The sequence below is a fragment of the Dendropsophus ebraccatus genome, chromosome 4 (assembly GCF_027789765.1).
Source record: "Dendropsophus ebraccatus isolate aDenEbr1 chromosome 4, aDenEbr1.pat, whole genome shotgun sequence".
Classification (NCBI taxonomy): domain Eukaryota; kingdom Metazoa; phylum Chordata; class Amphibia; order Anura; family Hylidae; genus Dendropsophus; species Dendropsophus ebraccatus.
Genome location: NC_091457.1, coordinates 21,959,137 through 21,978,121, shown reverse-complemented (window position 1 = coordinate 21,978,121; position 18,985 = coordinate 21,959,137). Strand labels below are relative to the sequence as shown.

Below are 18,985 nucleotides of genomic sequence, written 5' to 3'. Positions count from 1 at the left end.
TCTCATTTCATTCTCGGCTCGGGTTAATGAGCTCGCCTTTGCATTTTCATTATGACACTGGCTTCTCTCTCGCTCATCTTCTGCCTCCTCCCCTCCGCTCACCAGACACAAAGAAGAATGATGGCGCTAAATTACATTATTTCTCTACACGTCCCCGCTGGTACGGCCTCCTCTTCTTTCCACTCATTATGTCTACTTAGCTTGTTCTTCATTAAGTCTAGTGCCGGGGGACAACCCGTATGACCCTATCTGCCAAGGAAGACCTCGCTGCATACGGCCCTCCGAGATTAAGCGGGAACTGTGGACGTCTATGCACTGTGCTGGATCTTATACCTCTGCACCCCAGACAAAAAACAGAAAAACTGCCGGCATCTTAAAGTGAATCTTTCAGCTGTTATTCATGTTCCAAGCCACGGACCCTGTTAGATAGCTGTTAGGTCAAAGAGACACATGGTACCTTTCAAATATACATAATATTTCCATAACACAGAAAAAAAAATGTTTCCCCTTGTCCAATGAGTCACAGACGAGTTTCCAAGTCCCTGAAGAGCTGAGGGTTATAAGACTTCCTCACTAACCCTTGCACAAAAGAAAAAAAATATTTTTTATGGTATGGAAGAACAGATGGATACATGAAAGGTACCATGTGTCTCCTTGACCTAATGGCCATCTTGTAAAGTAAATCACAGCTGACACACCCCACCTGGGGTATTCCAGGAAAAATTAACTTTTCTCCTATCCAAAAGATAGGGAAAAAGTAAGAGATAACTGGGTGAGGTCCAACCTCTGTACTCTCCGCCAGCCTCCATATCAGGCCCTGCCGGGTACAGCGCGTGACCCATGGATTTAGTCATTCCTATGGAGCAATGGAAAGAGGCAAGTATGCCGGAACATTGCTTTACTGTTCGTTCCATCGGCACCATAGGAATGGAGAGAGCAGCGGGTCACACGCCGTACCCACGCCTCTATTCATTACGGAGCCAGCAGGAGATCGTCAGGTCGTACAGACGTCGGACCACCCCGCAATCTCCTGTGGATAGAGGAAAATGTCAATTTTTCCTGGAATAAGAGTACATTCACATGTACTTAAAGTGCACAAGTAGTGTCAATAAACTCTTTCGGATAAGCTTGTTGCCTTTTTTTTTTTTTTTTTTACGGTGGAGACCAAACACTCGCTTGGACTACCGATCCACTCATATTTGTTGAACAACTACTTAGGGTATAAACCCACACACCGTGATACGCAGCAAATACGGAAACAAATACGCAGCAGATTAGATCTAAATAACTGAACACATTATCAAATCTGCACCATCAAATCTGCTGCAGATCTGCTGCGTATTTGCTGCGTATACGGTGTGTGGGTTTGTACCCTTAATCTGCTGTCATCGTGCAGGTTTAACCCTTTAAAAGGAATACCAGACATCAGCACCAGGGGGCAGCGCAGTGCCAGCTCTCACCAATCAAGCTGCAGTGAGAGAAGGAAGAACAGGACACGACCTGAGGCCAAGTGTGGCGCTATTTCTGGAGACATTTCCTTTTAAATTTCAAGTAAAAGGTAAATAAAAAGACCATCACTGAGTGAGGCTTCTACGGCTAGGGAATCTGTAAGAGATCTGAACACATAGTAGACGCTGCTCACTTCTAGGTGGCATCTCGGCTGCTCATCGAGACTCTTATTAATATTTCTTAAGCAGGAGCAGAATACCATCTGTTACAGCACGATCCATGGAAATGAAACCTTTCAGCGTGCAGCGCCGGGCCTGGAGCTACAGTGGTGGGGGAACTATGACGGGATCAGAATATTTATGGCTTGGGAAAACCAATGAGTATTTATCCTCATCAGCTGCCGGGGCCCCGGAGGGCATCATTACCTAATAAACACCAGACACTAGATGTATGGGGAAGGGGCACAGAAGAGGCACATGGAAATGACAAGGAAGAGGGAAAGGTGGAATACAAAGCGACCCCGACACAGCAGGCTGGATAACATATGAAGGAATCCCGCACCACAGGATGCATTAATACTGGATATTAAGACTGTAACACAGACAATAAAACGCTGAATAATAACCTATGTATACCAACTGTATTCAGACAATGAAGCCGCTCTATGGCATCTATGGCTTATCACATTTAACACGTTAAAACTCTCAATCGTTTGGGGATGGTCTCATAGATTTACATAAGAAGTTCATCTCACGCAGCTAGGAGAGAACGCACTTAGCACACACTACTACCGGCTCAATCTAGAGATCGGTCGATCAACCAGTGCAGGTGCTGGGGACCGACCTTATGACTCGCGGTTCGGGCAGTATGAAAGTGATGATAGGTTTCCTTAAACTATTATACGTTTTTGATAATTGTTAAAATATCGTTTTTATTGTGGTTTCCTGACCAAAGAGTTTTTTTCCTTTGATACAGAATTTGTTTAAAAAACAAACAAACAAAAAAAAACACTTTACCCTTCCCCCCCATAATTATATATATATATTGTCTATTTTAGTGCAAATGGGTCAGAGCTAGCGCTACAACTATGACAGGGAGGAAGCTTTTTTTTAAAAAAGAAGGGGGCAGACATTATTTTACGTGTATTTGTTCAGCTTGGTTTTTTGAGCCTTTTATGTTAGGGAGCCATTATTTCATACAGTTAGACTGATAGGTAGAGATATTTGATGAAATAGTGTTTTGTTCTCTGAAAAAAGGAGCCAAGGCTAATTTTTTTGGGGTGGGGCTTCCAAACTACCAATCAGGAGAGTGCATGCATTTGGGGTGGACCCACCACTGCCAATCAACTGCCGATACAGTCTGAGATACAGTTCAAGGCTGCACTCAGAACATTTCCTGATACCCCAGCAGCCGAGTCATTAATCAGGAGAGTGTGTTCAACGGGAGGGCCTGCTCAGTAGTGACGCTGCCCATCATCTACCATTACAGTCTGTGTGTGAGCTGCTGCTGTCCTTCAGAGCAGCCTGCACAGTTTGTAAATGGTGCCACACTGGAACTGCCATTGTGACATAGGCCAGAGCGATATTGCCCGTAGAAGACTTTCTTATGCCCCTGCCGTCGAGCCACCAATCAGCTTCATGGCCAGTTATTTTTGGAGTAGGGCTTATATTTCAGGCCTACACCAAAAATTCTGCCAAATGAAGCTAGGCCTTATTTTCTGGCATCTAGCACTGTGTTGTTAGATATGTATTGCAGACACGTTAGGAACCGTAGAGCCCGTACCTCATAGCTTCGCACCACTCTCATGCCTCGTCCACCGCCTCCATAGGCCGCCTTGAAGATTATAGGAAATCCATACTTGTTTGAGAATTCCTTGGCTTCAGTTAGACAAGAAATAGGAGAATCTGTTCCTGGAACAACTGGAACTCCTGGGAAGAAAATACGGAGGTCAGAACAGGCTTCACTACATCTCTGAGGTACACTTGAAGCTTCACTCAAACTACATATATTATAAACGGTAATTTTTTTTATTTTTTACGTTAAAAGAAATTTTAGGCTGCAGTACAGTGATGCTGCCGCTACTCAGGGAATGGAACCGATGACTTCCGACTTTGTTCTCACCATGCTGCAAGTACCGAACAGGTGATCAACTATTTATAGCCTATCCTGTAGATATACTGTGTTTTCCTGGACTACCCCTCGAATGAAGTGATTCACAAATGTGGAGAGAAGTTGTTTAAAGTGACAGTAACCATCCAAAGGGGTTTTATAGACCCTTCAACAAAACGGGGCATGGATGGGTTTGCACACCCTGAAAAATAGTCATTGCGTGACCGAGTGTACAGGGACATCAGAGATACTAGGGATAGGGGGGGATGAGTCTGACCAATACCAATTAACCTTATAACTCCGCCCCTTCAGCCTCATTTTCACAGTCCTTTTTTCAAACACTGACAATAGAGATTCAAACCTGAGTGTACAGCATTGATTACCGAGGGCTAAAGAAGTTGGACTTCTTGGGGCTGTATCCAACTTCTTTAACCACTGGTAATCAAATGGCGCACGCTCTGGTTAGGACAAACCCAAATGGCGCATGCTTAATAATAATAAATATCTACATCTATCACATAATAAAAAACAGTAAAACTGCTATATCTCAGCAACAGGGAACACAGCAACAAAACAATATAAACTTGTCTGAATTCCCTCCACCAACAATGTCGGTTTGATCATCTTAGCGATGTCCTTAACCTCACTGACTGAGAGAATGCCCCCCCAAAAATAAGTGCAGACACTAAATGGGATATTTTTTAAGAGCTCCTTAAATTTTTATTGTGAGAGGCACATAGCTTAGAAGAATAAAAGGGTCAGAAACCGTAAAAGAAAGAAAGAAAAAAAAAAGAGAAAGTGGCAATAAATAACAAAACTAAAGCATTCCAGCTACTAAGAAAAAAAACAAAAAACGGTGAACAAGCAATGAAAAGCTATAATAAAAAAAAAATATATAAGTAAATTATGTTAAAACCAGATAAAAGCAGCAAAGCTGGAGACAGAGACTCATTGCCAAGGAATGTAAAACTAACCCTAAAACGCACTTCAATTATATAAATAGCAAAAAGATTAAAAGTGAAATTGTTAGCTTTTTAAAAAGTAATGAGGGAGGAATTATAGAGGTGATCAGAGAACTAAATGGTTTCTCTCCGATGCATTCACACAGGGAAATGAGATGTCGGGGAAAATGCAAAGGGATAAAAGCTAATTCTTATAATATGTTACTTATCTATGCGGTCTTAAAAAACAAAACTGGACCAAATCACCGGGTCCGCAAGGCATTCACCCTCGTGTTCTAAAGGAATTAAAGGGATTGTCTGGTCATAGCCATATGGTTACTCCATCGGAGAGGTTTCTGGATACAACTAAGTGGAAGGAGCTCACGTTGGGATTGGCAGGAAACTAATGCAGTAATGAAAATATCGATCAATGATTTTATAATAAAGACTGATGCTCTGGTAGGTGACCCCTCAAAGACTTTCTTGCATTTTTCCCAGGCAACCTAGAGGTGTAAGTCGCGCTCCCTCGGTGGCCATTGAAATGGGCCAACCTACAGGGGGTGGGGCCTAGATCTCTAAGCCAGCCCACTCCAATGGGCGCTAAGGGGGCAGGACCTAGATGATGATGATGATATCACAGAGAGGCGTGACCTATGGCACCGATGTTGGCAGGTCAAAGTGGCATAGAGGCTGTGAAGCCCCACCCAGGTGGCGCAATCAACCAACGATCGAAAGCATTTTTCACTGGACCAAGCACCAAGAAATCTATAATAAATATATAAGGGGGTAGGGAACAGAAGGGGGTAGTTCCCGGAGGAAACGTACGTAGGGACGGCTCCATTTGGTGTTCTGGCAGCATGGGTGAGTGCAATAATATTGGATGGTAATAGCAGCTGATGTTAGACCTCTTTTAGAGTGAATGGAAACATAGGGGACATTAGGAGACTTTTAAAAGTAATCTGATACATATATATCCCCGTGTAACATACTAAGATAGAGGTTAATATATGAGACATTATCACAATTGCACTATCCATGATGATTTATTTCTGCTGACACCTTTTTTAAATTGTACTTTTTAATTATTGTGGTCATTTTTTTTAACTTTACTCCAATGAAATTTGATGTGTATTTGGTACCTATTTATACATAATAAAAATCATTTTTATTTCTTATAAACTAAGCCCAGTGTTCGTTTGTATAAAATCTATAATAAAGTAAGGTATGAAAACTGCAGAATTTAGGCTTTAGGGATGTGTAAAGAAGTCCTCATACAGAAATGGGATGATATCACTTTAAATGATGCAGCGGTGAAGGATCCTGCCTTAAAGGGGTTATCCAGCGCTACAAAAACATGGCCACTTTTCCCCCTACTGTTGTCTCCAGTTAAGGTGCGGTTTGCAATTAAGCTCCATTTACTTCAATGGAACTGAGCTTCAAAACCCCACCCTAACTGGAGACAACAGTAGGGGGAAAGTAGCCATGTTTTTGTAGCGCTGGATAACCCCTTTAATATATACTGGATATGTCCAAGGCTTCAACAACTTTGGGTGTATAACCTAATCTCCCTCAACTATAAGTCCTCTTGTGAGGCCCAGGTGGGTCGCGGAATCCCCACCATTCTCAAAACCACTCAGAGATGGAGATCAATGTGCTTTCCCCTACTATGATTGCTACTGCCCTATCCTGGAGGAGTCAGCATAGTAGACCTAGGTAACTATAGGCTTCCCTGTCCATCATACAGGAACGCGTAGGTTTCTTCCATAAAGTGTGGTCGTTTCTGGCACCAGTTTACTCAGACCTTGAGAATGTGGAACTCCCAGCTCCCTTGAGAAGGGATTAGTCACAAGAAACAAAATTTGATGGTTGGGCTCTCAACTTAATTTGGATGGTTAGCAGTCCCCCCCCCCCCATATCTCACCCGTTTTTTTTTACCTCTTCTTATAAGATGGTTGGCCTCCTCTCTTCTTTTAAGATGGTTTCCTCTCATACAGTACCTAATAGTGCTAGGTCCACTGCTCACACTTTTGGCTCCCCAGGGCGTATTATAACACGTTACAATGAGTGGCTGTATACGACCCCCATTATACTCTGAAACAAGTTGTGCCAAAAAAGAATAACACTTTTCTAGCACCAGAGGCCAGAGGTCAGAGTTTTCTATGCATCTCTATGAGAGCCCTCTCAGAGATGCATGGAAGACCCTTCCGGTCTTCAGAAGCACAGTAGAATCAAGTGGGTCAGAAGAAATGCAATGTTAGCGCCAGTGGGATCTGTAAAGCATTGTAGCACTGGAATAACGCAGCGCCCCGGGAAAGCATTCATCATTGGTACATGTCATCCTGCAGAGGGGGGCCAATAAAGAATTTGGGGGAAGGATTCTTTATGAGACCTCATCCTACATATGGTCATCAGTCTCTAATCGGTTGGAGTTCGACACCTGGCACCCAAACGATCCACCCTTTGTCTGAGCCACAGAACCTACATATACAGAGCTGGAAGAACATGACTCTGTACACCATGTAGTGGCCGTGCTGGGCAACTTCAGCTTCTCTCCAAGAGTATCACACTCCCCCATAAGATGCCGGAAAAAATGCAATATTGCCAATATGTTGGGCCACTCATAGAAGATTAACTAAGTGGATACTCTTGGAGATAAACCATGATGAAGAACCCAGTTTTATTTGAAACACGTTGGTATTTTTAAAGAAATATGGATAAAGTAACAGAACCATTTTAAGGGTCCTATTACACTGAGCGATTTTTAACGATTAACTATAAACGATCGCAAACGAGATTGTTTATCGTTAACCTGAAATCGCTCACCATATTACACAGAACGATAATCGTTAGTTACGATCGTTACTATGATTGTTATTGTGATCGTTACAATGATCGCTTATTCCTTCTGATCCCAGAAAAACAATGAACAATCTGCAATTACACTGAACGATTAGTGAAAAAACGCGGAACTTGAGCGAATGAATGTGGATTTACAGCGAACGATTAACGATAATTTTAGGTTGAGATCTAAATAAACGATCGACATACGAAAGATTTTTCGATCTTGCCTGCAATTACACAGAACGATTATCGTTTAAATTCAGAAGACTTATCGATTTTTCACACGATAATCGTCTCGTGTAATAGGGCCCTAAGAGCTGGAGAGAATCTCTTTAGTGTTTTCTAATAAAACAGCTGAGTGGCGGGTGCTGGACTCCTAGCAGATATTGATCAAGAAAAAAAGTCCATAATGAGCCCCTACCCCCTCTTGGTCTGTTCTTTTGGCGTTACCACATTCTGTATTGGATTCTACAGTCTCTATAAATCCTCAGGAATTGTTATTGAAACAAATTTAAAAAAAATTTGCAAAAAAAATAAAAAAAAAAATGGTGAAACAAAAATAACTTGCAAGGAGTTAAAAGGTGGCTGTGTACCTGCCATCTAAAGTAACTCCTCCCCCAATAATGTAATGTATCCACTAGTCAATAACCGAGGCGCAAAGTCATCGACTGAACATAAGATCTGGAAGAACAATGTATACATAATAAAAGAAAAAAAAAACTGCTTTGTTTTCCTTTATCAGACAATTTACTTTCAAAGTCAAGTACAGGCGAGGGTAATAATGTTTGTTCTCGGCCATAAATCCCGGTAAGTGGACATAGCTCATACCGGTGTGGAGATGCCGTCTGACGGTTTGAATTACTTCTGAGAACATATTTTCTAATATCGCCAAAACTGTTCATTTAATGTTGTGATTGAGCAGAGGGAGAGCGCTCAGTCACATGTATGGTTTAGAATAATGGGGTCTGGTGGGGGTAAATTTCTATACAGGAACCCAGTCCGAAACCCCGGTGGACGATACAAAAGCCACTTTGCTGTAAACCCCCTTCTTAAAAAGCAGGCGTTTATTTCAACTATGACAAAAAGCAAGCAAAAATGTGTCCGCTAAAAGTGGCCGTATATTTTTAATAACCATCTCTGCCAGCCTCGCCAACTTGCTTATATTCAGCACAGCAGACCTTTTATGTGTTCTCTAGGAGAACTGTAAGTGTGAGCCGCAACCAGCCAGCTTGGTCAGCCATCAGTCATCTCCAACCTCCCCATACACAGGAACGTTTAAGGGTTCTCTATGGGGGAGGGGTAAGCCGCAGCCAGAGAGCTCTGACTGCGTCTTATCTCTCCGAGAACAAAGGGGTTGGGAGGTGATTTTCCATCATGCACGATCCCTAAATAGCTAGGACTGAAATACAAATCTGTAAACACAAAATTTAGTGCAAGTTAGTGTAGTGTAGTGTAAGGGTACTATTACACGGAACGATAATCGGCCGAATCGGCCCGATTCGACCGATTATCGCTCCATGTAATAAATACAACGATCAGCCGATGACAACGATCATCGACTGATCAATGATATAGGTTCTGACCTATTTTCGTCAGGCGCCGACTGCGCACCGCTATGTGTAATAGCGGTGCCCAGTCGGCGACCGACGATATACATTACCTATCCACGTTCCAGGGCTGCTGCCGCCGTCTTCTTCTACCCGGGTCCTGCACGCTCTAGCTTCAGAGTGGCCTGTCAGCTGACAGGCCACTGTGAAGTTAGAGTGAGCAGGACCCGGGTAGAAGAAGACGGCAGCAGCAGCCCTGGAACGTGGATAGGTAAAGTTCATAGTTAAGCATGGACATCGGTAACGATATCCATGCAGCCCTTGATTAACGATTATCGGGCCGTGTAATAGGTCCAGTAAATGAGCGACGATCTAGCAGATAGCGGCTCGTTTACAGGTATTATCGGACCCCATCGGCCCGTGTAATACCACCCTAAGAAAAGATTGACAATTTGACAGTATACTGCAACACATAGGTATTGCAGTGTACTGCACAAGCCAAGAGATATGTAAAGCAACTAAAAAGGTTTTTTAAAGAAAGGGGGAAAAAAAATACGATAAAGTCTTAAAATATATTTATTAACTGATTGCACATTAAAGGAGAAATATCAGGTTAAACTAATCTACAAAACTAGAGATAAAGGAGCTGCTACACATCACACCTATGGCTGACACTAATGCCCCTCGGCTACATTTAAAAACAAACGCCAGGATGTTGGTATATACTTTTATCAAACTATATTGCCTCATGTACCACGTGCAGGTCCTCTGGCACAGGAGTACCTACGCTAAATCAACACTGTGTCGGTCAGCGACCGCCAACCCCGCAAAGCAAACAACAACAGGGGAGCACCAAGGTGTAGTTTTAGCGTAGGGACTCATGTGGGCCAGAGGACCTGCACGTGGTACATGGGGCAATATGGTTCGATCAAATCAACATTCTGGCGTTGGTTTTTATATGTAGCCGAGAGGCATTAGTGTCAGCCATAGGTGTGAGGTGCAGCAGCTCCTTTTTCTCAAGTTTTGTATTTTGTATGTTCTCCCCTTTCTTTGTGACTAGCACTCCTCCCTTGTAAGACCCATGTGACCCCAATTAGGAGGAGGCACCTGTGCACACATGGTAAGTACCTCCTCCTTCTCCCATTCTACCTGCTGGTGCATTGGTGAGTGGTAACACCTTGTTCACACTTGTGTTGCCTTCTCCACACTTGTGTTGCCTTCTCCACAAGCGGGGTAGGGGAGGGCCCAGTGGGTTTGATCCTGTGGCAGTGCGGTTGCAGTGCCATTCTGTGGCCCCCCTACCCTGTTGTTGCCTGTTTTGGGGGGTTGGCGGTCGCTGACCGCCACAGTGTTGTTTTGATCAAATTATATACCAACTTTCTGGCGTTTGTTTTTACATATATCTGAGAGGCATTAATGTAAACTATGGGTGGGAGGTGCAGCAGCTCCTTTTTCTCTAGTTTTGTATAGACTAATCTAACCTCTTCTAGCACCAGGGACTCTGAGGAGGAACCAAAACTTCCATACGTTCCTCCTAAGTGTAGCTGAATATGCTTTCAGGAAATTCAACAAGATGTTGAAAATTCTTGCAGACCTATTCTCAGGACAGATCATCAATATCAGATCAGTGGGGGCCCGATTCCCAGCAAATCAGCTGTTTGCCAGAGCTGATGCACCAGCATAGATAATGAAACTGAGCCCGAAGAGGACAGCTCCATTCCCTGTGTAGTGGCCATGCTGGGGTACTGCAACTTTCGTTCACTTTTATGAGAGCTGAGCTGCAGTAACTAAGCAAGAGCACTATATAATGTACAAGGTCTTTTTTATTATTATTTTTTCCTTTGCATGTAGGTGTTGATGCAGATGACCTGTCCTGCATAGAATAATCAATACATTTTCCTAAGAAAACCTTTAACACATGCAATACATACTAACGTTAGAGCAACAGGATGTGTACGCTTTATAGGCACTAAAGTGAATGGGAAATGTTATAGATCTATACAGACTCCAGGAGTACAGCCCTACAGAGACCAGGTAGCTGTATACAGTCTGATCTATATGTATAGAGTTGCTATCCTGCCTTACCTCGGCCTCCGGCAGTCCAATAAGTCTATATATCACAAAGCTTGGCTTCTCTCTTTTTATCATTGCATCCTCTCAGATGCGAATAAATCACTAGACAGGTTCTCTTTAAATATGATGTCATTTTGCAATGGTATATTTATTCCCCTTTAAGGCCAATAAACAGCCGGCAAACATCACAGCAACAGTGTTTAGCGCGGCCGTCTAACCATGACCTACAGTACTGTACAAAGCTCAGCGTCCGCCCTACTGTTCTCTCATTATTGTTTAGTCATAACCCTTATGTAGAGCTGATGGTCACCACGGGGGGGCCTGCTCCTGGTTATCATACATTCATAGCACGTGGCACTGAGTATAATAGACGTACTGAGAGCGCCCTCTAGAGCAGGCGAGAAGTGGTTAACCTGCTCTACACATACCCTAAGGGGTAAACATTGCCGCAGCATGAAGAAATGGTTCATTCTGAATTGTAAGGCCACTGACAACGGCATCCAAGGCGAGAGAGCTCATCTACCCGCTCTCCTTTCATTGGGACCCCCTGGGGATCCAGGGTGCATTATGTCCCAAAACCCTAAAGTAGTGTCACTTTTTAGGGGACACAGTTTAAAGGGGAACTATCTGAAGGTTACACGTATCTAACCTTTGACAGCCCCCATAGCGCTCAAGACACTGAGGAGGAAGGTATGTGTGTTACCTTCCTCCTCTGCGCCAGTCCAGCAATGTTAGGGTAGGTTCACACTACGGAACCCGCACAGAGAAGTTCCGCCGGCTCCATAGACACCATTCTATGGCCAGGCCGATTCCGCATTCCGCTGAAAGAATAGCCGGCGGAGGGTGAGGGTTCCGTAGTGTGAACCGGAGTAATCTTCGCTCCAGTGAACCGTGAACTGTCCAGGGGCACTGCTGCATCATCCATGTTGATTATCAGAAGGGGTAGGCCGGATGACCCGGCAGGGCTCCTAATGGTGCACCGGAGCACAGTTTACTCAGACTAACAGCGCAGGACAGTCGTCGAGAAGGAAGGTAGCACACATACCTTCCTCCTCAGTGTCCCGGGCACTATAGGGGGCTACCAGCAGGTTAAACGAATCTATATCTATAATAGTTCCCATTTAAAAGTAAAACAGAACAAAGAGCCATTCGATCCACAGCTCCCCAAACCATGCACTACAGTATTACTACCACACTGCCTGCATGTTTCGTGTAGTGATTTTTTTTTTCAAATTGGCCTACATACTATTTGGAGGCACAAAAAGAACCTAATCACTACATGGGGGTACAAGCAGAACCTAACTACTCCATATGGGTGCAAAGCAAAAGCCCAACAGCACTTAACACAATGACAACAGACAGATTCTGCATAAGCAGAGGGATCTGGCAGCCATATAAGCTATTGGGTCTATGAATATGAAGCAATAAAAGGTAACGACCACGCTGGGGGGACAGCAGACTACGACGGGATAGCGTAAACTCCCTCTCCAGGTAATAAGATGAGAAAACCTTATTGAGAATTTTTTTTACCAGATATCCTATATACAGTACCTACTGCACAATGCTTCTGTCTGGGTTTCCCTCAGAAAATTCTACAAAACTACTGGCACATCTAGAGATTTCATTTGGAAGAAGCCGGTCCAGAGAATTAAACCTGAAGCATTGCAAAGAATAAAGGAGGATGGTGTTCAGTGCCAAATCCCTGGTTATATTATCTCTTGGCACAGCTGCTGCACCTCACAGGTTGGGGACAGGAGATAGCGGCTAATACTAGCGGTGAACTGATAAGAATAAGTGTTCAGGAACTCTGTTCCCCTCTAAAACCTTAGGCTGTATATACAGAGTTGAGCTAAGATCCTGACGCTATTACACATTGAAAGCAAAATACTCCCTATTCCCCTATCTGGGATATAGATGTAATGTCCCATCACAGGTGGTTTCCCCAAGTTCTTATACTACCCGGGTAAAGTAACACTCTCAGGTGTCACACCAAGTGAGGTCAGCTGTGATTTACACTACAGCCACTAGATGTCTCACTCCCCCGTTCAGACACTCTGTACACTTCTGTCCTCTCTATTCTTCTCACTTCCTGTCACACCATCCTATATAAAGGTAGGGGTTTCCTGTCAGGAGTTGGTTAGTTCCTAACTTCTTTCTAGTTAGCGTGTATGGAAGACACACCACAGACCAGAGATCCTACTGCAGTAACTAAGCCGGCCTAGCTTAGGCCAGAGCCCTTGACAGGGACTATACCTCTTTCTGTATGCTGAGACAGACAGTATGGAGTGCTAAACACAGGAGGTGGGGTAACCGGACAATGAAGAAATCCACTGTGTAGACAAGGGTTTTCCTAGTCAGGACAGTCACCCCCTAAGGAAAGGCAGAGGGACTGATCCCCAGTAAGGCTATGTTCACACGTAGCAAAACTAGCGGAATTTTCCGCAGCGGAATGCCGTTAGCCTCCCTCTCATAATGGGAGTCTATGGGAGACGCGCGCTGCTGCTCTCCCCGCGCTGAAGAATGAACATGATCATTCTTCAGCGCGGAGAGACGCTGTGAGAACAGCAGCGCGCGCCTCCCATAGACTCCTATTATGAGAGGGGGGCTAACGGCATTCCGCCGCGGAATTCCGCTAGTTTTGCTACGTGTGAACGGGACCTAAGGCAAAGAAGCTAAGAGCTGAGGCACCTTACTGACACGCTCATCCACTCAGGGATAGTCTTCAGAGGGAGCTCAACCTAAAGACAAAGGATTAAGACTCATACTACCTCACAGGGCTGTCACTGATACTGTGTAGGTAGAAGGCGGTCAGGTATCAAGGCTATATCTAAGCATGAGTATAAGAAGATCTTCAAGATACTATATTTCTACACACATCCCGGCAGAGTACTGTTACTAATTAGACAAGGGCTCCTACCGGCCCTTATACTACCCTCACATACAAGTCTCCACTATTTCTTCTGTTCTAGTCTACCTCCAAGCTCTTACTCAAGTACTGTCAAGTATTTTTGCGCTAGCACTTGTAACCAGTATTTTTCAACTTGGTATTGATCTGAAGCTATATTTCTAGTTAAAGATAAAGCAATGTTTAAAGTGTCACTGTCGTGAAATTTTTTTTTGCAGAAATCAATAGTCCAGGCGATTTTAAGAAACTTTGTAATTGGGTTTATTATCCGAAAAATGCATTTTTATCATGAAAAAGCAGTTTGAAGCTCTCCCCCCTGTCTTCATTGTTCTCCTATGGAGAGAGCTAAACAAAAGACCAAAACAGGACAACAAAGAGTTAATCTACAAATCCCTCACCCGTTATCTGTTCTGACCATCACCAGTGACCTGTCTGAGCTCGGATTACAGCTGTCACCCAGCTCCGTGCCTGTAATCCTCTGTTATCTGCTTTCTGCTGCCGGCTAACTCCCTCCTTCCTCCTCCCCCCTCCCCTCTCCCTAGAGCAGACAGGGTACGTCTCCTGCAACAAGTCACAATTTTCTGATTTTTCAGAGTGGATGAAAAAGAGGAAGGAGGGGGGGACCTGGGAAAAGGCTTTTTACATGCAGATAATGGCAGATTTGGCTAATAAACCCAATTACAAAGTTTCTTAAAATCGCCTGGACTATTGATTTCTGCAAAAAAAAAAATACGACAGTGACTCTTTAAGTCAGGACACCACTATTCCGCCACACCTTGCACCTACACCACAAAACAGTAGGTTTAGATCTCTGCTTGCTGACTGAACGAAAACATTCTAGTTCCATCCAAACTCTACCAACATCCAAAAAACTTATACAGAGCTGTGACACAAAGACAGGTTAGACAGAAAGCAGAGGTAGAAGAGGTTTTAATATTACAAAAACCTAGGCTCAGGGACACATGTAAGTCTATGGAAGCAGCACAGGTGCATGGAGATAATGACTCCAGTTAATAGACAGCTGACCCGCCCAGAGAGGAGATTACAAGTCCTGTGTCTACAAGAGGGGGGGGGGGGGAGACGGAGCTGAGCATCGTCAGAGTGGACCCAAAGTAGAGGACTTTAGATGTCCGAAGCGGGTAACTGTGGGAGAAGGGGGGGGGGGAGGGAAAGGGTGCAAAATAGGGTATACGTGTATATTAGACATAGGGTGATACTAGGAAGGGGGATTGTTGAGAATATTGTTTTTGTTACCCAGATAACCCCTTTAAGGAGAATAAATAAGATCCTAGACTCTACACACAAGCTGTCTGGGCTACTGAATATATCTATTACTGCCACTTCTATTCCTACTTTAAGCTTTGCTTGTTTTTCACGTCTTCGCTCCATCTTATAGTCTAACCTCCCGTACAAGCAATCTGCTTTTAGCATTCTAAGTTGCTTGAACTCCGATCCATCAAGCATTAAGGACACATTTTATTGGTTCATCTATGGCTGACTGATGCACCACCAACAAACTTGACAGCTATAATTGTTTTAAAGCTTTGTCTGACCTCCCGTTTCAAGGGGATCATTAACCATAATGCTAGAAGTTAAAGAGATTCCACCGATTCATGGACATTTAAAGTGATTTAAGTATCGCGTCCGGTGATTATCCTTATGCAAATACTACAATTAGCCGCACGTCGGCCGTAGAAAGCATAATGCAAGTAATCTGTGATAACGGCAAACTAAATAAGTCAACATCGCCCCCTCCTCGCCTCTTCTCTAAAGACACAAAAGGTCAAGGCTAGACAACAAGCGGATACAGCCCAAGAGCAGAGATCGAGAAGATTGGGGGCAATGCAATAGACATGAGCCGTTCTATAGACCCATTTGTCTTATGAAGAGGCGCAGTATTGACCAGGTCAGCTTTTACACTTTATAAGGCAGTGTTCACACTGGCGTCCCGTCCCTTATTATGGCGAGATGCTGACGGACCCCAGAATAAGACAATGGCGTCAATGTCAGTAATTGTTCGGGTCTGACATTGCTTTAGAGCTTTGGTTGTAAGTGGCCAATGTGAACAAAGCCTTATACACTTACCTCTACAATCATCAATGGCTAAAAGGGTTATTCCCATCTTCTCCTCAAGTCTCCTTCCACCAGTTCTAACCCCACAGCTTTCTGCTGAAGACACAGAAAACTGTATGCGAGCTGTACATTCTGCCTCTCCTCCATTTCCGAGCCACCCTGGCCGGCTGTCTCTGCACTCTGTGATGTAGGGAGCGTAATCACAGAAGGTCACCAGCAACTTGACCTCAGATTAACCCTCTCTGCATCATAGAGTGCAGAGAAAGCCAGACAGGGATGCCGTTTACATGAGCGGTCTTGGAATGGAGAGGACGGAGTGAACAGCTCGCATACAGTTTTCTGTGTCTTTAGCAGAAAGCAGCAGCTTAGAACTGGAGGAAGGAGACTGAAAAGATAACATGTATGGAATGATGAAATGAATTGTTAGTCTCCAGGAGGTGGGAATGATTCAATATGTATTTTAACTAACCAGAAAACCCCTTTAAGAATTATCCTACAAACGTGTGTCGTTCACTTTTCAACCATTAAAAACAAACAATTAAATAGGCCTGCTGAATCCCTTCCCGTTCGTGATTGGTTACAGGCCAAGGAGTCGGGTCTCCACGATCAAACACTTATCACCTCTCCAGTCGTCATTATAGGAAAACCCCTTTAAGCCGTACTCACCTGCACTGATTGCAATGGCTCGGGCCTCCACTTTGTCTCCCATCTTGCGTACCACATCAGGGGTGGGGCCAATGAATCGTACACCGGCATCTGTGCACGCCTGCGCAAAATCTGACCTCTCCGACAGGAAGCCATACCCGGGGTGAACTGCATCCACTTCATTCTCCTAAAAAGGCAAAAATATACAGTCAAAGAGCACACACACGATGGGAGTATATACTAATAATACTGCAGAACACCAGGATCGGCACACACACACACACACACACACAATAGGAGTATATACTAATAATACTATAGGCCGCCAGGACCGGCACAGACCGAATATTCTGCTGACCGTCACATAAATAGATCAGCAATGAATAATTACAGCCGAGGTAACTACTATATGAGGAATAGCGGGGGAGCTGGATGGAGTGATCTAACCAGAACTCTAATCATCGGGATTACCTGAAGACGCGCATCTCTCCATCTTAATAAGACAAGTCTCCTGAAAACACGGCCGCATAAGCCGCTAATTGAACATAATTGGACTCTGGACATTGCCCTGTATTATATATACCTGGCCAGATCTTATTTATTCTCATAATCCCTACAATTTCTTTCCTAGGTGCTGGCTGATGGTTTCTGCCTTTTATAGAAGACTAAAGGATCAGCTCAGCATTGATCATTCTAGATTAAAGGGGTAGTGCGGTATAAAAGCTTTTTTCTCTAAATAACACACATTACAAAGTTATACCACATTGTAATGTGTGTTATTTATATGAATGGCCCCCTTCCCCATGTTTCCACGCTCCAACCCGGAAGTGTGATACAGTATACTCACGGAATCACGGTGTGACTGCTCCAGCCCTCCCTCATGCCAGCCCCCCTCCAGCGCGTCATCAGCTGCTCAGCCCCGATTGGCTGAGCATAACAGAACACGTCGGGGCTTCTGTTATGCTCAGCAAATGGCGGCTGAGCAGCTGATGACGTGCTGGAGGGGGCATGAGGGAGGGCTGGAGCATTCAGGCCGGCCTCCTGAAAAGTGACGTGATCGTCCCAAAATGGCTGCCGTAGATGAAAGTGATTCAGTGAGTATACTGTATCACACTTCCTGGTCAATGGTAGGGGGGTGGAAACATGGGGAAGGGGGCCATTCACATAAATAAGACACATTACAATGTTGTATAACATAGATAGATAGATAGATAGATAGAGCATCTATATGGAGTTTAAATGGTCACTGCAATTTTAAACAAATTTCCTCGGTGTGATTCTTAACCTATTTTGTAAGTCACTTCAGTTACCAAAAAACTATTCCTTACCCAACAAAACAAGCTCTAAAGTCTGGGCCACTCAGTCCAGCCTCTCTGTCATCTGCCTGTTGTGCACAGATGTCTGTTTCCAGCAACAAAGAGACCAATACAGACCACAGGAAGTGGGGGCGGGGCTTAGCTAGTGCTATGCAGGGAGATAGCCTATGCTGTATATCTGCCTCCACCATGGGGTCCATATTGTGCCTACTAAGACTCTCTGCTCACAAAGTTCTGAGCTGTGTCCCTTGTGTAAATACGAGTGTTCCTACTAGTCTATATACACAACACTCTTTTCCAGAATCTAACCCACTTGCCCTCTCTTTAGGCTGCGGTCATGACATATCTAATCAATAATAATCCTGGCAACACTGCTCAGATATTAGTAAAAAAATGGGAGGGGGTGGTTTTGACTGCATGTGTTCCTCAGCCTATGGGCATGTTCACACTGAGCAGTGTGACACTGTTTCTCTATGGGCGGGCTTGCGCGCCTCCGCTACTCAAAGAATTAACATGTCACTTCTTGCACTTGTTTGTAGATAAGCCACACGCAGAGTGCAACCTGCAGTGTGAACAGGGGCATAGAGGTGCTGCCATTTGTTCCTTTTTTTTAAGCTCCAAGTCACAGCACAGCAGAGAGGAGTGGGTGCTATACTGCGACTGGCCAGACAAGTAAGGGAAAGGAAGTCACTGTGAGTACTGCTGGTAAAAAAGCCCACCCTCAGAAATATAGAAATAGCCGTACACCATAGAGGGTGCAGGGAGAGCACTAAATCACCTCATTCTAACTTTGAAGGCTTAATACGACCAGTCCACGAAGGTTTCTAGGAGACAAATTCGCCTCCAGAGCGTCCTGGCTTTATCTGATGTCCTTGTGCGTTCGCTTCCGGCGAGCTGCTGCCATGTTTATTCTGTAGCTAACGTAATGGGCGTTTTGATAACATTTGACTACAAGTCATACCCTGTGTCAGTCACCGGCACCAGCTGCCCCGGCGATGCGGCTACAGACAATGGTTCCCACAGATATTTATGCATCTCCGTCGACCTGTAAGATTTGTGTCCGTAAACCTCAGTCTACCCTGTGCA

At 44.3% G+C, this 18,985-nt stretch overlaps 1 protein-coding gene across 2 annotated transcripts in view; it reads right to left on the bottom strand.

Moving 5' to 3' along the window:
- The window catches only part of PC (pyruvate carboxylase), a 363,791-nt gene that overhangs the window by 272,460 nt on the left and 72,346 nt on the right, over positions 1-18,985 (bottom strand). For both annotated transcript variants that reach the window (XM_069965255.1, XM_069965254.1), the window contains 2 exons: positions 16,605-16,770; positions 3,232-3,377 (listed from right to left, as the gene is read on the bottom strand). In XM_069965255.1, coding sequence (XP_069821356.1) covers positions 3,232-3,377; positions 16,605-16,770 — 312 coding nt within the window. The remainder of the gene's footprint in view (positions 1-3,231; positions 3,378-16,604; positions 16,771-18,985) is intronic.